The following is a 21,164-nucleotide window of genomic DNA, read 5'->3' as shown; positions in this document are numbered from 1 at the left end:
AGCTCATCCTTGCTGCTATTAACTGATTTGGAGGTGTTGTGGTGTCAGATGTGCACAGTTCTGGGGATTGTCTGGGAAAATCCAAGTAAATGTGCTGGGAAAAAACATGTTCTAGCAGGATGGGACTTTGTAAGCGCAGTGGCAAAATAGTGTGTCACCCTGACTCATGAAACCTGTGAGTATGGCTTGTGCTTAGGAAGGATGCCCAAGTAAGAGAGGTGAAAGTAAGATATACCCAAGAGGAAGGTGTTTTGAAGAGCAAAGAGGTCTCTGTTGGCAAGTGCCTGTCCTTGTAATGAAAAAGAACAGATAAGAGTGCCTGGTAGCTTGTTACTTGCATCACAGTGTTGAATCCTGTGCCCCAGGGAGCTCTGCAGGCACAAGAGGAGCTGGGGAAGGGCACAGCCCCAGGCAGTGTGGAGCCTGGAGCTGCCTGCCTGGCCGCTGAAGGAGGGTTTGGCAAAAGCCCGTCCATGTTCCATGAGTTTGGGCCCCCTCTCCCTTTTCCTGGTTTCATAAGGTGTCTGTGTGCTGGAGTTCATTGTGCATTAGTTGGTACCTGGGGAAGAACACAATGCTTGCTGGAGAACCAGTGTTAGTGGAAGTCACAAGGGGAATACTTGTTCTTTTATGTAACATTTGAAACTTGACCTGGTTTGCACTGGTCTTGATCACTGGCTCTACAGTGGGAAGTGTGAGTTGAACTTGTTTTGTTTTGTTTTAAACCACAGGGCAGGGAATTCTTTTCAAGCTGTAACTTTTAGTTTCCACTGGAAGGGCAAAACAGACTCCTGGCCAATGGAAAAGAGGCTTCCAGTTCATCAGCGAAGAGCCAAAACACAAGTACATCATATAACAAATAATCCTAGAATGGTTTGGGTTGGAAAGAACCTTAAAGCAAGCTCCTCCAGCCCCAGCCCCCTGCCACGGGCAGGGACACCTTCCACCAAAGCAGCTTGCTCCAAGCCCCTGTGTCCAACCTGGCCTGAACACTTCTTTCTTTTTCCTTTTTTGACTTTGTTTCTGGGTATTTCGATTTTCCTATCCATGAGTCCGTGTCACACCGGGGTGGGTTTGTGCTGCCTCTGGTTTCCTGGAGCAGAGGGATTTAAGCTGGAAGAATCAGAGAAGCAGAATCACTCTGAGTGGGAAATACTGATTTTGTTGAGCAACTACTAAAGATTTGTAGAATTTTAAGACTAAAAGAACGCCTATTAACTTAGTGTTTGAGGAAGATTTTGAGACTTAAGGATTTATAGGATGAGATCTATATCAAAGAGTAATTTTATATGATAGATTTACAAGACCAGTGATGTAAAGAGTAACTGTTGAGATCAGGAATTAAACAGCCAGTTTTATCTCAGTGCAGCTTTCCAGGTAGCACAAGCTTTGGCTAAGTGCAGTCATCCAATGGCCAAATAATCTGGCTGAATTTTTGTACTAAAAGAAGAAAAGAAAAGAAATGTTGAGACAGGAGAGAAAACCATTTTCTTTTCTTTGGTTTATGCTAGCCAAGAAGCTTTGGAGATGGATGATGACTTACACCAGGGGCTATGTAGAGTGTGCTAGAAAATAATCTGGATTTGCCTTCACAAAATGAACTCATCAAAGGGTATTCTGTAGCAATATGCTTTAAACTCAGATCATGTCTGAATTAAAAGAACCCCTTCCCTTTTCACTGCTTCTGTTGTAAACTTCTGATGTGATTCCATAGAAATTAAAGAATTTTGCACACGTGTGAGATAAAACTCAGTTCCCAATTTCTTAAGGTGAATTTCCTATGCTACCATACGACTAAAACATTGCTTCTTTACATGGAATTCTCTTAGCCAAGCTGGGAAGTTGCATTTACACTGCTATCAGTGAAGTAAACTGGGGCCTTCGCACAACCAGGAGCTCCAGGAAGAGACAAAGCGAGCCCTTGTGGGCTCATTCAGAGGAAGGGAGAGCAGGTTATTCCCATGAGCTTTATTTTCCACAGTTCCTTCTCATGCCCATGCTCTCCCAGGCACTCTCCACTGTGGTTTGTGAAGATTCCCCACAGGTCAGACTTGGGGGCCACACTGGCAGCCAGCATGTGTGCTGTGAAGGCAGGAATAGAAAGCAAATACTTCCCGTAATCACACATCCCAAAATTACAGGGTAAAATGAGTGCTTCTGCTTGCACCAGAGCAGTGAAAAATGGGAAGATGGAAAGTCTGGACTCCTGCCCAACGAAACCAAAATTGTAAAAAAGAAAAGTAAACCAAATGCTGCATGCACTCCCCAGAACTGACACTGCAATGTGGTAGGTTTTTTCTCTTTTAAATAGATACAGTAGACAAGCAGTAAATTTTCTTACAGCTCTGTAGAGCAGCATTATTTTTAGCTTATTTTATTATTGAGACAACCCTTCAGAGCTTTCAATCTGTACCTGAATATATTTATGTTTTTAATCCATGTGGAAGTGCAGTCCTTATAAAGCCCTCAATACCTTATTCATCATTCCTGGACAGCACAGGAGGCCTTTAGGAAGCATGTGTTCTACCGATCAGTTGATGTGCTTGTGAAGGCTCGAAGGATGCCAGTAAAGGGCCCTCCCTTTTCCCCACACTGCAGATACCTCTCACTGTGCAGTGTTTAGTTTGACTTTAACTAGAACTCACGTACTCTGACCTTAGCAAAGGTCTATGCAGGTATTTCCTGGAGACTCCTAGGGCTCTTTAGGCAATTAATGGTAGCATGATACAGAGACTGGGGTGGTTGCTTAGATTTGCTTTTCATCCCTGAGTAGGAAAAGCCACCAGTTCCTGTAGAAAGATGCTTTCAGAGCTTCTCATACTTTATTTTATTGACTAGTTGTGCAGGTAATGGCAGTAGTAAGTACTAAAAGCTTTGTCCAGTGATGGTGAACAGCAGCAGCACCAGCAGCATGCTCACATGCTTCATCTGGGGATCCTGTAGCTGAACACAGAGCAGTTGCCTGGAAAGGTACATGGGAATAGGTGAAAATCTTCAGACACTTGTGTAACATTTTTACTGCTGTATCTGTAGTGTCAGAGGGTTTTAGTCTTGATACATCTTTTGAGGTAGAACAGAATTAGTGTCAGTTTCCCAGGGGAGGGTAGTGGAAATGATTTGCTTAGGATCAGAGTCACAAGCTCTTTTCTGTTTGTGTTCCACCCTGTGTCCTCTACAAAATCATCTTTCCTCTGCAGTTTACCTAAGAAGGAAAGTTTCATTGAGTATAGGTGTTTGGTTAGTCTCAGTGTCTCCATGGCCTGTGGTGCAGATACTGTTCATCGCTCCTTGGGTATTGCACCTTTACCCCCCTCTGTAGGACAGTTGCTGGGTTAGATGTTTGCCGCATTCCAGATTCCCTTGGAGTAAATGAGTAAATATGAGCTAAAATGTTCAGATGACAGATTTTAACAGGAAAATTTTATTAAATAACCGTAGAATCAATCATAGAATCCCAGCCTGGTTTGTGTTGGAAGAGACCTTTAAAGCTCATCCAGTTCCAACCACTGCCACGGGCAGGGACCCCTTCCACTGGAGCAGCTTGCTGCAAGCCCCTGTGTCCAACCTGGCCTTGAGCACTGCCAGGGATGGGGCAGCCACAGCTTCTCTGGGCACCCTGTGCCAGCGCCTCAGCACCCTCACAGGGAAGAGCTTCTGCCTAAGAGCTCAGCTCAGTCTCCCCTCGGGCAGGTTCAAGCCATTCCCCTTGGCCTGTCCCTACAAGCCCTTGTCCAAAGCCTCTCTCCAGCTTTCCTGTTGGCCCCTTTAGGTACTGGAAGACCAAGGTCTCCTTGGAGCCTTGTCCAGGTAAGTAACAGCCCAGTGGAGACAGTGGTTGGGTCCCACTGCAGTGCAGTTGATGTGAGCTGTGTGATGTGCTCACTGTCAGCCTTTTGCTGTTTCAGTGTGTATTTATCTCTTGATGTCTGACACATTTTGAACCCAAGCAGTCTCTCTCTGGGGTTTCTCCTTGCTTGTATCAGACTGGTGTCTGGTCTTGTGGTTTGTGCCTCTAGTGAGAAAGCTGCTTAATTTTCACACCCAGAGGAGTATCAGCTGAGACAGGAAGCCCCTCCCTTCCTCAGGGTGTAACTGCTCTCGGCTCTGCATGGACCAGCAGCAGGAGCAGTGGCCTGAACAAATGAGACTATGGTATTTATAGATTTACAGCCCTTTTCTGTTCATTTTGCCTGCTCTGGCTGTACATGCTTTTCTAACTGTGAAGTTTTCAATGGAGATGTGATTTATGCCTAAGTTAGGAATATGAAATTGAATTCTTAAGCCTCGCAGTATTTTCCCAATTAATCTTTTAAGAGACTGAAATACACATTTCTGTGTGTTGGGGTAGCTCTATAGCTTTGGGGGACATTAAGTCTTTCATTCCTAAAGATGCCACCACATAGGATGCCGTGACTGATGCTGGGATGGCATCCACATTTCCAAGGTGATAGGAATCATGTCCCTGAGCTCTCCCAAATCTTTACATTCAAGACTCTCTTCTGGGTTCATTTTCCATTCTATGTCGCAACAAGAAGCGGCATTCAGGCTGCCCTGGTGCACTGCTGCCTGCGGACAGTGCGGAGCAGGGGGGAAGGAGCACTTGTCTTCTTGAGGAGGGGGTCAAAAATTCCTTCTCCTGGTCTTATGGTTGGTGACTGTGACATGTAATTGAAGTGGAAAACGTGCTCTGACATCTCAAATGTGGCCCTGGCTGGCCAAAGGCCAGATTGGGCCTCTTGATTTCAGTTTGCCTTAAAATGGCTGACTGCAAGTTCACATGCCCAGATTTCCCTTTGGGATGTACTTCTGAAATCTTTTCTTAGTAACTTTATAAATCTCTCTGTATCTGCATTTCCTCAAAAATCAGTAGTTTCAGAAAACAAGAGTCCAAAGCTTAAATAGATGCATTTCTGGGTCCACTTTTTATCACGAAGCTTCTTGCATCTGTGGACTGGGTTAGATGTGTATTAACAAAATGTGTTTACGCTTTGCCCAGTGTAAAGCCCATTTGACAACAAATCATTAAGTTGCCTCTAATGGAAGGAAAAATTAATAGGAAATGAAGAAATATTTATTCCAGCCTTCTAGGGGTTGGGCTCCAGTTCTTCATAAGTCACTTCTGAGGAAGGCAAAGAAGTTACATCAGATTTTCAGTCTTTCTTTTGCAACTTTATGTGTTTCATTATTTGGCAAAGAGAGGAAATGAAATAAACTCATCAGATTTGAGCCAATACCAGGGTTTGCTGGCTGCTGTGGCTGGGCTGGAAGTGTCAGAGTGGGGTATGCTGTTACCTGGAATCCGTCCTAGAGTGGGATGTAATCCATGAGTCATGTGAAGAGAAGATTTTGTGTTCAGTGTCTAGTCTTGTTCCGCATCTGGGTGTCTTCCTATAGCTGTGAGCAGCTCTGCTTCTGCCTCTTCCAGTGTTGGAAGGCTGCACAAAGAAAGAGACCTACTTTGGTTACATGTGGGGGGATTTTTTGTTTCGTTCTTGACAGCCACAGTATTTCTGCAGAGGGAGGGGGCAAAAGTGTTTTCAATGACATGTCCACATAGGTAGGAATATAGAAGAGCAAATATTTAACCAAATGATTACAGGTTGTGGTCAGGAGCCTCCTGTTCCATGAGTTTTGGAGATGAACCTCCATTTCTTGACTAACAGCAACACGTAGTGCCTTGGTGTTTCATAGACCAGGTGGGACACTACTAGAGCTGTTACGTTCTCACATAGTTAAAACAGAACCTAGATACTGTACTGGGACAGGCTTTAAAACCAGAACAACCAGGAGATGATGTGTGTAAACAAAAAGGGACAGTAGATGGAGGGAAAGCCAGCAGCAGCCATCACAGCAGCTCAGAAGTGCTGTTGGCAGGGGTGCTTTCCGGAGCACAGCTGAAGAGTTTCATCCCTTCAGGCAGCACTGGTCTGTGAGGAACAGAGTCCTGCAGTGGGAGATGGCTGAACATCAGAACAATCTGCACACCTCACTTTTCTCTCCCCGTTTCCATCTCATTGTGAGGAAACAAACCCATCGTTCCCCCTTGCACACACCTTGTTTACTTCTCTTTTTTCCCAGCAGCCAGCTCCTGTTCCCAGATCAATGCTGGCTCCTCACACAGAAGGTTAAGCATCACTTCCCAGGTCTCCAGAAATGTGCTCAGAGCCCTTCTGATGGTTGGTGCCAGCCTTGATTTAAAGGGAGAGAAGGGGAGACAGTGGGGAAAGCTGGGCCCTGACCCATTTAAAGACTCAGTGAGGCTCCTCTGTGGCACTGCTCCCCTGCAGCCTGCCTGCGAGTGGGCGCTGCCGTTCCCCCCGCTCACGGGACACTGTTTCCATGCTGAGCCTTGCCACCTGTTGCCTTTTCCATTCCAAGCCCCCCTTCCTCCCGCCCTCCTTCTGGCCCCCTCCCCACACAGCTCACATCCCCATGGAGAGGGCTGGGATCAGTAGTCACTTGCCAAATACCTTTTGAATGCTGTCACTAATTCTGCACAGGCAGCATCTCTGAAAGCAAAAACAAATCTTTTCCAATGCATTGTCCCACTAAAAGAGTCTAGAAATGCGTTTTCTGAGGCAAGTTAGGTGGGAGGGACTGTGCCATAGCCCCTTCCCGAGCCAGCCCTAGGGGAGCCTGAAGCTGTGCCAAAAGAATCCTCCGCAAATCCATTGAAGCTAGCATTTGGCATTGGCTGAGGCCGTGATTTTTCCTAATGGAGGTGTGCAGAAGGGATGGCATTGCTCTGCTTACACAGCTGCTGGGTCTGCTGGAAGTCAGTTGGGAGTCTGGAGAAGTGCATTGGATCAGTTCTGCTTCCAGTCCCTCATGCGCTCTCCAGGTAAGGTCACGTAGACTGCAGTTTGTAGGAGTGAATAGTCATTTGGGGAAGCAATCTCTTACATTCCCAATTTAAGATGCCTTGAAGGGGACTGCTTTTCAGACACAAGACATTGGCAAATAAAATCCTCTCCTTCGCTGGCAAATAGACCTGGATTTGAAGTATATCGGGCTCTCGGAACGTTGCCATGCCTGTGTTTTGCAGACCCACCTGTATAAATACTTGTTTGCCCTCAAAAATCACAGTGAGATGTAAGGATGAAAAAGTTTAAAGCAAATATGAGCACTTCCAAGCAGCAGGAAGGTAGAGTTTGGAACTGCAAAAAGGGGGAGAAGAAAGAAAGCGGCTGTGGTGGATGTTTCTCTTATTATTTCTAGTCATGAGGCAGCGTAAGGTCCAGAACCTTCTCCCTCCCCATGTTTGTCCTGGCAGGGCTTCCTGCTGGCATCCCCCACGCCCCAGTTAAACCAGTAGTTACCAATTCTTTTGCAAGCCATGCTGGGACTGCAGGAATTTTATTCCTCCACCGTGTTGAAGGAAGGGAGTTGTTTGCCAAAGGCTTTCTTATGCTTGAGGATGATTTATGGGCCAGGCTGAGCCACTTGTGGAAAAGGCAAAGCAGCTCTTGGCAGCACCCCCAGAATCCACTGCAGCTGCGGGGTAGTGAAGTCATCAGCATAACAACCACTGCAAACAGAATAACAAAGTCTGCTCTGTTCTCTTTAAAATAATCTTTCCAGCTCAGCAGCCGCGTTAAACCTCACCTTTCTGCTTACAGAAATGAGAACAGGCTGATAGTTCTCTGCAGCACGGTGCAAATGTCTCACTTATCTGACTGCCCGTTACTGCTGCACCTTCCACACTTTATCAGAGTACTTTAAACGAAGGAGTGAAGCCACCTTATGTCATAGTTTGTGTCTGTCCCTTGTTTTCACCCCTTTGCTTGGCCTCATGTTTAAAAAGCAGAAAAAAAGCAAAGTGTTTCTTCTAAATACAAAATTTGCTTTTGCCTCATAACCTGCTTCTAAGCTGATTGCAAAATGAGTAATTCTGACTTTGATTTTTCTTGCCTGTCTTTGTTTCAGGTCTCCTCAGATCCTCCTGCTTCCAAAAAGCCCAAAATAGATGACTCTGCTTCCCAATCTCCAGCTTCTACTGAGAAGGAAAAACAGTCCAGTTGGTTACGGTCCTTATCCAGCTCATCTAATAAGGTGATTACTGAATATTTTGTAATTGAGAGAGGTCAAATGAGCACAGAGCATCACTCCACTGAAACCAGGAGAGCAAGAACTTGCCCAGGTTTTCTAAATTTTGTCCTTTTCCTAGTAAACACTGCTATTCAGTCTTCCCAGTTTCCTCGCCATCTTCCTTGATTGTGACCTTGATTGTGACCTTGATTGTGACCATGAAGGAAGCAATTCCTTCGTGCCTTTGAGGTCCAAGAATCCTGCAAGACTCAGGAGCCTTTTGTGGTCCCTGCAAACTTCATGTAACTCGGTGGCAGAGAAAAACCTGTCAGGTTTCACCCTGGTGCAGATAACCTCTTCCAGTGGATCTACTGTGCAGGTCCTCGCCAGTGGGGAGAAGCTGTAGAGCTAACAGAGTGTGCTGAGAAGCAGGGCGACCGCTCCATTGTGGGTTAGAGTTTAAAAGACTGCTGACATTCACTGATTTTCCTTTCCCCCCCTTCCCAGAGCATCGGCTGTGTCCATCCCCGCCAGCGGCTCTCGGCTTTCAGGCCCTGGTCCCCAGCTGTGTCGGCAAATGAGAAGGATCTCTCAACCCACCTTCCTGCCTTGATCCGGGACAGGTAAGGAAGTGGGATGTGAAGGAAGGCCTGGGCTGGCAGCCAGGGGGATTTATTTGACAGCACTTGTGTGTTTGTTCCCTTGCCCTGGTACCTGGTGGCTTTGCAGCTCAGCCGGTTACCCCTCTCGCATGGGATTAAAGAGCATTTGCAGCTGCAGAGAGTTAATTCACAGAAGAGGAACAAAAGTACTGAGATTTTGTGCATTCACTGAATAGGTTTTGTTAGGTGAACGTGCCATAGGAGCCTGCAGTGAAGGCTGCTTCTAAGAATTTATGAACATGATGAGCTGGAGAAGTCACCTCCATGTTGAAGCAAGTGCAAAGCACTAAGCAAACACACGCAGAGTCTCAGGTGGTGTCAGTCAATGGAACTTTGCTGCCAGTCCAGTTACTTGCAGTTTTGGTGTAGCGCATGGATTGGGAAGCGTTTAAAGCCAAGGACATTGGCTTTAACTGTCCGAGATGACTACCAGAGTGACTGTTTTCTTTTGCCTCCCCTTCTAAACCAGTTTCTACTCCTACAAGAGCTTCGAGAATGCCGTGGCCCCCAACGTGGCGCTTGCACCCCCGGCGCAGCAGAAGGTGGTGAGCAACGCGCCCTGTGCCACAGCCGTGCCGCGCAGCACCGAGCCCGGCAGCACAGCCCCGCCGCGCAGGAGGAGGCCCGCAGCCGACAGCACAGCCCTGCCCGAGGCAGCAGCCACCACGGCAGCCCCGGCCCCTGCCCCTGCCCCTGAGGAGGACAAGGAATCAGAAGCAGAAATCGAAGTGGAAACCAGGGAAGAATGTGAGTGACCATTCCGTGTGCCTGGATTTTCATGGGATCCCAGAATGATTTGGGTTGCAGGGGCCTTAAAGCTCATCCAGTTCCAACCCCCTGCCATGGGCAGGGACACCTTTGTAGCAGAAGTGCTCCAGCCCGTTGTGCTTTGTGTCTGCTGGGTTTTCCTCAGCAAGGCACAGAGCTTAGCTGTTCAACCTCTGTTGTGTTCAAACACAATTTTGGAAGCTCAGTACCTCAATGAGATGTAATAATGCAATCTCAAGTAGTATTGAAAGCCAAGAACAGAAGCTGGGGCGTGTTTTCCTGGAGATGAAGGACATCATAGACTAGATAATCTCCAGAGGTCACTTCCAACCCTAATGATTCTGTGATTTTGAACCACAGGTGTCCACTGACCTGGAGTATTGTATTAAAACAGGTCAGTGTTGTGCAGAGGACAAAATGTGTGTGGTGTTCACATAAACCCCATGGGTCAAGAGGCTTCTGTCAGAGCTCTTTGTGGGATACACACCAGTAGCAGAGTTTTGTGTCAGACAAAGAACACGGTCACGGTGTCAGTACCACATTCATGGAGCTGAGCATATAGAGGAGGAGCCAGAAGGTTCTTAAACAGTGTGCCCACAGCAGGCTCTGGCAAGAGGATGTGGGTGTCAGATAATTGTGCTGCTGGCCTCAGCAGGTCCGGTCCTCGCTCAGGGCAGGTGGTGCATGCAAAGAGGTGACATTTACCCACCGAAAACAGCAGGACCCTGTAGGAACCTGAAGAAATCTGTTTCTTCACACCTATGGAGAAAAAAAACGTGACATAAATTGTGACATAAATTCCAAAGTCACAACTCAAGCAAATTGATTTTTATCGCATTTCAAGTATCAAAGTTTAGAACAGGTATTTTCTTTCTTCCCTTTTTTTGTCATTGAATATCGAATGTCTCCTCTGTACGACAGGGACGCAGCATATTGTGAATTATATTGGATGTTTCTGTATTAATTTTGGATGTTTCTCGTTTTCAGTCACCTCCTCCTTATCGTCGCTCTCCTCCCCATCCTTCACCTCATCCAGCTCTGCAAAGGACATGAGCTCCCCTGGGATGCAGGCCCCAGTGGCAGTCAGCAGTTCGTACGAAGTTCCAACACATTCCGACTCTCACAGCAGCGGGCTGGAAGCGGAGCTGGAGCACCTAAGGCAGGCCCTGGACAGTGGCCTGGATACGAAAGAAGCCAAAGAAAAATTCCTCCATGAAGTTGTTAAAATGAGAGTGAAGCAGGAAGAGAAGCTGAACGCGGCCTTGCAAGCCAAACGCAGTCTGCATCAGGTAAGGGTGAAAAATGGCTTTCCCTTGCTACTGTCTGCAAGGCCCCTTCCAGGTGGGAACATTAGGCAGGCTCATGTGAAAAAGAATGGGCTTGTTTTTCCCAAGTAGCAACAGCCTTTACTGGGACACTGCTGTAAATCCAATCGGGAAACTCAAGTCTTCAGGAACCATTCCAGCATTTTTCAGCTTGCCACATGTTCTTGCCCTGGGCTCTAATCCCGAGGGACCAAAATCAGCATCTTTCCATCACTGAAAGAGTCTTTGAACCCAGCACAGATTAGTTTGTTCTCATTGCAGTGAACTAGAAACCTTGAACCTGCTACCAGGGTTTTGGGGGTTGGGTTAATAGGTAAGTCTTCAGAGCCAGGTTGGATGGGGCTTGGAGCAACCTGCTCTCATGGGAAGGTGTTCCTGCCCATGGCAGGGAGTTGGAACTGGGTGAGCTTTAAGGTCCTTTCCAACCCAAACCAGTCTGGGATCATATGAAAGATTTGTAAGTAATATATATTTAAAGCTGATTTTTAAATATCTAAACTCAATGCAGTGTGCACTTAAAGTGAAGCAGGAGTTACAGGAGGTGGTTGATGAAGAGCTGAGTGTTGAGGCATTAACTCAAACCTGTCGGAGTCGGGGGGAGCAGTGCCAGGCACAGCAGTGTCTCTGGAGCGGAACAGGGCTGAGCGGCTGCAGCCACCCGGGGATGTGAGATGGGGAAGGAGTGAGTTTCCCATGATCCCACTGCAGTGTCCACTGAAGGGAGTGACGCTGCGAGGGGTGACTCTGACACCGGAAATGCTGCTTCTGAGGAAAAACTGCAGTGGAGCTTCTAATGTAACCATCTGGGAGACAGATTTTGGTGTGCTCTGGGGACCTTTCTGGCCTTGGGAGGCCTTTTAACAACAGCATTTATCAGCTCAGGACTTTCTGCCGCTGTAGCTTTAGGTTCTTTATCATTATCACTTCCGTTAATGGCTCTCTTCTGGATTTGAGATTTCAAGGTAACAGCTTCTGTTAAGAACCTGGACAGTGAGAGTGGCAATTTCCAGAGCAAAGCATGGTTTTGATTTGGCTTAGGGTTTTAGCCCAGGGTTTTCCAGATGCTGGGATAGAGCCATCCCTCGGTGGGTTGTCAGGGGACTGAGGCTCCACACCAGCCGCCTGGAGCACAACCAGAACTGCCTGTAGTTAGACAGATCCCACGTTGGTTTTCTCATACTTGTCTTAAGTGGATTTGGGGCGGGGCGGGGCTTGGTAAAATGGAACCGCTTCCCAGTGCCTTCAGTGAGTAGGGAACAGCATTGCTGCACGCAAAGGGCATTCACAAACTGCATGTATCACAACACTGTGCAGCTTCAGTGTCTTAGTTGAAGGGCAGGCACTGCAGTTGGTGGGTTTGGAACTTGGAGCAAGCGTAGAGCACGCGGCTCATAGCGCTCTCCAACTGCAGTTCATCTTTATTCAGTCACAGATGGTCACAGCTATTTTGCGTGACAAAGCAAAATGTGGCTGTAGTGTAGAGGTTTTTATTACCCAAGAATTCAGAGTATCTTGAGTGCAGGATCTCATGTTGATTTAAAGCAGGAGAGTGTATGTAAAGTTCAGAAGGAGGTTTAGACATGAGCTGTCTTGGTCATAACCAGCAGAAGTTGGTAACTGGGTTTGGACCGCTCCCTGTGCACTTGTGTTCCCGTGCACTGACTCAGTCTGTGCTCACAAGTGGACGGCTTTTGTATTCTAGGAGCTGGAGTTCCTACGGGTGGCAAAGAAAGAGAAACTGAGAGAAGCAACAGAGGCGAAGCGCAACTTAAGGAAAGAGATTGAACGTCTGCGAGCTGAGAATGAGAAGAAAATGAAGGAAGCGAATGAGTCTCGGATACGACTGAAGAGGGAACTGGAACAAGCCAGGCAGATCCGGGTGTGCGACAAGGGCTGTGAAGCCGGCAGGCTCCGTGCCAAGTACTCGGCCCAGGTAAGACCTGCACACCAGGAGTATTTTAATTCTAGCAGCAAGTAAGTAACCCTTCCTGTGGGTAGCTCAGGTGTCTGTTCCCTAATGGCAGTGGCCTTCTTGTGTCTGATAGGACACAAGCCCAGCTCCTGCCTGTGCAGGGTCTTTGCCCCCATCACTGTGGCTCACAGCCCTAAGGCAGTGTTCCTTCTGTTAGTCCTGCAGGTCTGCCCAGTGCCAGGCACGTTTGTCAGTCGGACATCACCATTTACAGAGACAGACAAACGCTGGCCAAGATTTCAGTTCCACTTGCAAACAGTGGGTTCTGAAGCATGGGCAGGCTCAGCTTGGCTGAATTTAAATGCACATACACACACGTGCCATATTTGCAGGCTTACCTGCTACATACACACTTAAAGGGACTGCTCCAGCCGATGTTTACTGGAGGAACTTTTCTACCAGGAGTGTTGTTGCACATACGTGCTTTATAGTGTGTTGTGACCCAGCACATGAGCTGCAAACAGCTGGTGTGGTCACTTTAAGGGAGGGGGACCCCAGAGGTGCAGCCAGCAGCTGGGCGCGGGAAGGGGAGCAGTGCTCTGCCAGGGCTGGGAGAGCTTCTGTGGGTGCAGCAGCAGGAAATGGTGTGGGCTTCCTCCTGCCCTTGCAGGATGTCTCACTGATAAGAGTTGTCCAGACTAAACATAACCAGGCCGTGCTGCCGTGCTGGGCGTTACCGGCAGCTGGCTTCCACCCAGCAGCAACCAGGGCAGGGCACCAGCAAGTGCTGGGAATGTGGGACCATTCCCTGTGAGGGAGTAGAGGAGGGTTCCTGATGCAAAAGGCTGAAGTCACCTCAGAAAGCTGAATATCCATAGGTTTGTCCTTCTCGAGCAGCCTGAGGACACAGCACAGCCCTGCCAGCGCTGCACTGGGGCAAACACCCCATCACTACCAATGCCTCAGGACCTGGGGCTTTGTCTGGCAGCTCCCTCAGAGATTTCTGGATTGAACTGAGTGGAAAAATACCTTCAATAACTTCAAAGCCCGAAGCTTACAGAGGTCCATCCATATGACTTCAGCTCTGGAGTCATGTAAGACATTTTAAAGCAAGGCTTTCTAGCCCCTTTTCCTCTTGCATTTGGCGGCACAGGTGGAGTTCATCACTGGGGTTTGTTCATCACTTCTGGTTATTTTTGCGGAAACCACAATTCTTGAGAGAGGCTCAGTATGAGAGGAAGAGCTTCAGGCTGCAGGGGAGGAAGTAACACAACAGGTTCGGGGCTGTAAATGTGTAAGTGCCAAAGTACTCAATGGCCAATACCTACTGCACAGCAGTGTGCTTTAGGCCTTTCTGTGTTCTTGGTAGTGAGATCCCAGTCGGGACAGGTGGGGGTTTACATGGTGGGTTAGCCCAAATGGCTGAGCTTTCCTTTTCTGTTAAGTGGCAGTCCTTGGTAACAGCTGATCTTACCTCTTCATGGCCTAAAACTGTGTATTTCAAACCGGGACCGCTTTTGCCATCTTTACACCCTTCTCTCCTGGAGCTTGAGCTGAGTTACCAGGAAGTACAGAACGGGAAGGGTGAAATCCATTTCTGAGCAGTTACTACACCTTAGGGCCTGTTCCATCCCGTTCCTTCCAACATTCAGCTTCTTACTTACATGTTGAAAGGATGGGCATTTTCCCTGTTGCTTGGAGAGGTTCTGTTCATTCAGAGGATGTGCTGTGTCCCAGCTTCCTCATGTCCATGCTCACACACCCCTCACCATCTACACCACCCCCCCCACATCCTCCACACCCATCTCACCTCCTTACAGTTCCTTACATTTGAGGGATACAGAGGGTCTCAGAGGATACTGCAGCTGCTGTTGGTGGTCTCTTCCCTTTGTGTAAAGGCCCTGGTCTGTGTTAAAGTCTACAAACCCACACTGGAGCTCAAATACTAAAACAGTTTATTATGTTTCTTAATGTGCTTTTCTCCAGATCGAGGACCTGCAGGTCAAGCTCCAGCATGCAGAGGCCGACAGGGAGCAGCTCCGGGCTGACCTGATGCATGAAAGGGAGGCTCGGGAACACTTGGAAAAAGTAGTCAAGGAACTTCAGGAACAACTGTGGCCTAAACCAAGCAGTCAACCCCCCAGCAGTGAAAACACAGCAAGCGCCCTTGAGAACTGACCCACCCCTCTAGCCCACCAGAGCTGCACAGTAAGAGAGGGGACGTGGGGACGTGTGTAAGTGCATGTGTGAGTAGTTGTGTCGTGGCACACAGGGCTCTGAATATGGATTCGTACTAGTTGGAAGGCACATGTTACTCTCTCTAACTGAAGCACTGAATGATGCCTCTTTTTTTCCCCGATCCATATAGCACAACATCTTACTGTGCCTAGAAAACACAAAGTGTTTATAAACAAAATACTTTGGAGTCCACAGCAAATTTTCTACTGGCAAACTCCAAGCAAACAGTGTCGTCCAGCTCAAATCAGCGCAGGCAAGTGGGGCAGGGGTTTTATGTTGCCCTGTTGCCTGTTGGAACGTTTTGAAATTCAAAAAACAAACAAACTTTTCTTATAAGCTATTTAAAATAATTCATTACACAGACTTGGTATTAAAAAATTAATGAGATTTTTATAATGAACCTTTCAAAGCAAAACAAAAAACAACCTTCGATGCACAATTTTTAATGACTTGTTATAGATTTGGGGATTCTCAATGCAGAAGCCCTCTGGTGATGATGCCATTTCATTAGCAGTTTTCCAGCCACCTCGGAAGCCATCAGTTTAATCCCATCACGGATATATGACAATTTCGGAGTGCTTTGATTTTTAACTTAGAAAGAATTCTCTTCGTTTACTGTCCTGAACACAAGAAGCAAGGGAGATGCAGGACTGGAAAGAGGGAGGGGGATGAGAAGAGTACACGCGATACTTACAAGCCCAGCCTTACAGACTTCAGTGTTTGACATCACACCATCGTTTCTAAAGACATCCTCACTACTCGGTGTGTTCAAAGGACTCACTTCATCCAAGAGCACTTCAGCTTATGGAAAAGAAAGAAGGAAATGGATAATCCGTTAAGTAAGTCAGTTGAGAAATAAAACAAAAGATGAATGTGTTTTGAAGCCATTCTGAAATCTTAACGTCAGTTTTCTGGAAAACTCACCTTTGTTGCACCATCTTCCCATAAATTCAGTATTTACCTGCTTTTTACTATGAACTGTCAGTCTAGAGTTCTGTGCCCAAGGGGAGTGCAACATCGCGTTAATCAGATACTACAGACAAGAAAACATGTTTGCTGCTGTGAATAAGCCTACATCATTGAAAAAACAAAACTTTTTTGTTTTTAAAAAGAGAAATTACTTTAATTTTGGGATCCCAGCCGCAGCCCCAGGGTCCGGGTGCAGGCTGCAGGCACCGCGGCTCGCTGGGGGGGGTGGTGGTCGGTTTTTAGTTGGTTTTTCGTTAAACTGCACTTTGTCAGGATCTTACTCTGCGTTTTATTCCACATTTCTCAAGTTTACAAGCTGAGCAGTCCAGGCTCTGCCCCACTGGGCAGGCGTGGGAATCATCAGCCCAGTTTTCCACCAGCTGCCACCTCGCACCATCGCCCACAGGAGCATCCCCTGGGGTGGAATCCTGCCCACATGACTTCCCCAGCGGGGTCTGAGTCCCGCTGAGCTCGGGAGGCAGCTCCCAGAAGAGCTGAACAAAGAACGTTGGTGCTTTACTGAACAAGAGAAAGTTCTTTTCACCCCTAAACACTCACCTGTCACACTCAAGCTCATCAGCGGAACGTGAACAAATTGATCTGGGGCTGCAGATGTGCCTTCCAGCTCGTTTTAACTCTCAGCATCTTCCAGAGGCAACGCTGACACTCTGGTGACCTTACAGAATAAAAGGAAAAAAAATGAAGAAAAGCCCCCCCAATGGGTCATCCTCCCCAGAAGTTACTCAAAACAAAGAACCATTCTTTCCAGTAACCTTCATTTGCTTTTGGACATTACTGCAAACTCTGTAAGCTTACAAATTATTTCTCAGTAGACAGAAAGCGGCTTCCAATCCTGAAATTATCCTATTTACTTACAGTACATTAGAGAGATTATTTTCTTTCCTAAACAAGAGCTGTTTGCTTGAAACCATTATAATAACCATTATAATAACTGTGAGCATTAACAAAGAAGTTCATATATATGTTTTAGGTACAAAAAAAAGAAGAAATATGAAAGGAGTAGAATTACTGGGACAATGTAAAACTGTTGGGAGCAAGAAGCAGTTCCACCAAGTAAATGACGGCAAACTGTCCGTTGCTCTGGGGCTCTGCCCTCGTGCGTTTGGGATGCCGGAGACTGAGGCTAGTGCAGATCTCCCCCTCTAAAGTGCAATGCAAAAGGAATTTTGATTATGCTTAAGCAGGTGTATTGGTTTTTTTTTTATGTGTTTTGTTGTTTTGGGGTTTTTTTCTTTGTATGTTTTTTTTCTGCGATATTAAATCATATGCATGGAATTAAAGTCTCTGCCATAAGTATATTCATTAATGGGCATTATTACTGTCTTATGTAAAGGGTTTATTTTGTTATGCAGTATGCATAAAAATGTTCTCAGCCTTATGATTTCCAGCTCTGTATTATTCACTTATTTGTTCAAGGGAAACAGAGTAACTTTAGCTCTAGTTGATGCTGGATCAGCACTCACTTGCTCTGTTTCACTGCCACGCTATGGAATTACACCGAGGACATGTACGTCCCCCCAGCATGTCTGACCCCTCACGATTTACACTTGGTTCCTTTGGGGTTTTCACCTGCTCTCCCCTTGTGACCCAACAAGAGCTGGCACCGTGCCTGCCTCCAGCCACCTTTTCCCAGGAAGTGGCTCACTCGCCTGCTGCCCAGGACACGGTCGCTCTTTCTGAGTGCGCAGGAAGCAGACGTGGTCACTGGCACAACCTCTGCTCTGCAGATGATGCTTTTAGCTCCTAAATGAATGAATTCTGCATTTTTAAAATAAATAAATAACCCCCAAACCCAGAGCAGTGCATGGGCTGATCTATCAGTAGCAAATGGTCCTGTCAAACAGCCACGAGCACCTGTGCTTCACATGAGATGGGCTGGGCAGTGTTCAAGGCCAGGCTGGACTGGGCTTGGAGCAAGCTGTTCTAGTGGAAGGCGTCCCTGCCCATGGCAGGGGTTTGGAACTGGATGAGCTTTAAGGTCCCTTCAACCCAAACCATTCTATGAGTCTATGATTAAGCTTGGCAAGAAAGAAGCCTACAAATTAAAGTTACAACCATTGTTACAAACCTGTTGTGTCCTTTTGCCAAGTGTTATAGTAATTCTATAATCTATGACAGATGAACTTTACCATGGTTGAGGTCCAGGCTCAAAAGCATTTGATCCTTGGGAGTGAGAACATGCTATAAAAACACTTGCATAAATTCAGGTTTAAAATCCAAAAGCCTAAATAAGGTGCAGGAAGACTGGGAACAAGTGTTCCACACCAGCAGTTAATTGGCAGGAGAGGCCTTGAAGGACAGGAATTCCATCCTCAGGAATTTTGTCCTTCTGAAGTACATTTTACCATTTATTTCTGCTGAATATGGAATTGATTTCTAATTCCGAATTCCTGAGCATGCCGTTCATTTCCACATCCTCAGCAGACAGCCCCAGAGACACTAACTCCCAGAAGCAGGCTGTCAGATGGTGGGAATCTTCAGCGACCCCCCCTTGGGCAGGCTGGAGGTGGGGAGCTGTGTGTGTAATTTCAGGGAGCACCCGCTGGCGGGGAAGAGCTGGGCTTGTCCTTGGGCTCACTCTGGGTCCCGCTGCATTCCATGTGCACTCCAGCCCCCAAGGGCCGGAACTGTAAAGTCCCAGCTTTGCCTTTCATCTGCTCGTTAGTTTCCTTTAAGAAGTTAACAGGGAGAAGAGGTGTTTCCTACAGGCTGTTGACTCTCCCTCTGCTTAAAAATATATTACTTAATACTTGTATATTCAGTTTAATTACTCATTGTTTCTATTACTGAAAGAAGACTTAACGAAGGGAAAAAAAACCAACAGCAATAACATTCATATCTATGGAGCAGCTAACTCGTATACATAATATTCTGCTTTTCAAACAGAACTAGCCAATGTAAAAAAGAAACAGTTAGAAGTCAAGTCAACCTGTAAATACTTGTTTTCATTTTACACTGTTGTATTATAAGTGTATATGGTGTTTACTTTTTCAAAACTCTTTCTTACCTGGTAGCTGTCTTGTTTTACGAGTTGTGTTTTTAACTGAGAAGAACCTTTGCTGTCTGTGAGGAACAACACAACAAACCCTTTTCGGAAGCTGCCGCTGTGGGTTCGCCCTCCTCCACCATTGGCATTTCCTTTGTCCTCGTTTTCACTGTAAAGTATTTTATTACCAAAAGATTGGTTCCTTCCCCCTCTGCCCCATCAGTCCACGTGTTTTAGAGAGGTTTTTTGTTGGTTTGGTTGTTTTGTTTTGGGTTTTGTTTTTTTTTTTTATCAAAACAACTCACAGAAATGACATTTTTTCAACTGAAGAAAAATGAATCTTTACATTTATAATAGCCAATAGCATTTCAGCACATTTTTGTTATCCTGGTCTCTCCTATGCTGCTGCTAATGACAATATTATGACTTACTCTACTATTCTAGAACTATTTTTATGTAAGTAATGTATGCTTTCTTGTTTATAAATGCCTGATTTAAAAAAAAAATAAGAAAAAAGCTTGGCATATTTATCTATTTCGCTGTGTACCTTGATAGTCCTTTTCCACCCCCTTTTCCACATCTCCTCCCCTCGAAGCAGATAATATTGTAAAATAAAGGACTTTATGAGATTATGTATGAAAATAGCTATGCTTATATACCACAGTGACTGAATGTACAGTGTATAGACGCATTACCTAAAATAAAATTGTTTGTCCAGAAAAGAATCAGGAGCTGTGGTTTGGTTTTTGGCCTGGCTGTGCTGGAGCTGTGTTCGGGTGTCCCCCAGCAGGTGAGGTACCCGCTGGAATGGTCAGTGCTTTGTCATTTGAAGTTAACCCCATGAACAGACAGGAACTAGATACCTGCAAGCGTGTACCCGATGGTTACTGCCATTGGCCTTGTGCGTGTTGTGCATGGAGAGGTCTCCAAAGCACCAGTGGAGGTGACCACATGTGCTGGTGAAGCCCTGGCTTTACTTCAGTGCTGGGAAGGTGACCCAGGCCAAGCTCCCCAAGGGAAGGTGTGAGGTGGTGGACGTGGCCTCATGGGGAGAGATGAGTGATGTCTCTGGCTTGGACACCCGCAGGCACAACCTTCACCGCTGGCCCTGGCACAGTGCCTCACACGATGCGTGCCACCGCAGAGAGCTGGTGACAGAAATGTTACTGCATTTTAATTCTACTAGATGGGTACTTACTGCATGTGCAGCCAAGTCATATAAGACAAAGCTTATAAACTGTCTAACCCATTGTAGCTTGCAGGCCAATGGAACTTGTCCACATACTCATCCTCTGATAGACACGTATACACACCCTCACATACACCCACCACCAAACCCCATTTTGTCTGTAGGTGGAAAGAGCACTGCAACGCAGATGTTGGAGGGACGCTCAGCTTTCCTGCTGTGCCTTAGTTTTTTTGGCATACCTAATCCCCCCCCCCCCCCCAGTCAATCACCTTAGCACCTTCAATGGGCCAAGGTACACAACCACCTGCAGCTGAGTCAAGACAGTACCTTGTTCATGCTGTTCCCCACACAGCCTGGTATAATCCTCTTGAAGGCATCATTTAAACAGAGCTATTTTCAGGTCTGCAACATGATGATATGGTAAAGGAGAGTGGAATTCCATTGGAAGCGATGTGTACTGCTTCATGGGAGAAGTCGAGCACTGCAGTGAAGTGTCTGTTGAATACAGAGAGCTGTAAGCATATAAAAGTTTGTACCTGGTCAAAGAAAAAGAAATACAAGAGGGGAAAAATGCAAAAAAGCAGGAGATGGAAACATGTTAAAGTAATTCTCTCATGGTTTTCTGAGAAATGGCTGCAGAATTTCCACAGCTCTGGTACATTTCTTAACATGCCCTTGTAAAACAGTGGAAAAGCCAGGGAATGATCAAACATCTTAGATAAAAATATCATCTCTGCTTCCTCTTTGTGACTCACTGCAGCCTGCTTTGTGAGGGGCAGCCAGAGCAATGCCCCTCCTGCTCTTGCCAGAACTGCCCAGGACGTGTTCAGTTTTGTGCATTCTGAATGAGTGCTCTTCACCAGGGACCAACTGCAGCAAAGCTGCACTTCCAGAGTTTGCAAGAGCTTAGGAGTAAACCTTGTTTGGTTTAGTCCCCTTCTGACGTTAGCTGAGGCTAACTTGGAATTAAGGCTTGGCCTCGCATATGGAAATCTCCAATGCCTAAATCCAGCTACCCAGTCCTATTGGACTCCATCCCTATTCTTGGACTGTCCCTTTTCTGCTA

General features: G+C 46.5%; 2 protein-coding genes across 10 annotated transcripts in view; one reads left to right on the top strand and one right to left on the bottom strand.

Annotated features, from left to right (window-relative positions):
* The window catches only part of SKI (SKI proto-oncogene), a 98,968-nt gene extending 81,667 nt beyond the window's left edge, over window positions 1-17,301 (top strand). For both annotated transcript variants that reach the window (XM_061351669.1, XM_061351668.1), the window contains 6 exons: window positions 7,927-8,052; window positions 8,536-8,651; window positions 9,160-9,437; window positions 10,446-10,747; window positions 12,486-12,716; window positions 14,682-17,301. In XM_061351669.1, the coding sequence (XP_061207653.1) occupies window positions 7,927-8,052; window positions 8,536-8,651; window positions 9,160-9,437; window positions 10,446-10,747; window positions 12,486-12,716; window positions 14,682-14,873 (1,245 nt within the window). In that variant the 3' untranslated portion in view covers window positions 14,874-17,301. The remainder of the gene's footprint in view (window positions 1-7,926; window positions 8,053-8,535; window positions 8,652-9,159; window positions 9,438-10,445; window positions 10,748-12,485; window positions 12,717-14,681) is intronic.
* CFAP74 (cilia and flagella associated protein 74) overlaps window positions 1-21,164 on the bottom strand; it is a 274,549-nt gene that overhangs the window by 232,198 nt on the left and 21,187 nt on the right. The window lies entirely within an intron of this gene.

The sequence above is a fragment of the Neopsephotus bourkii genome, unplaced genomic scaffold, assembly GCF_033783945.1.
Source record: "Neopsephotus bourkii isolate Nb327-2 ecotype Australia unplaced genomic scaffold, CSIRO-AGI_Nbou_v1 NB_593, whole genome shotgun sequence".
NCBI lineage: Eukaryota > Metazoa > Chordata > Aves > Psittaciformes > Psittacidae > Neopsephotus > Neopsephotus bourkii.
Note: the sequence above shows the minus strand (reverse complement) of the source record. Positions and strands in the feature narration are given on the sequence as shown.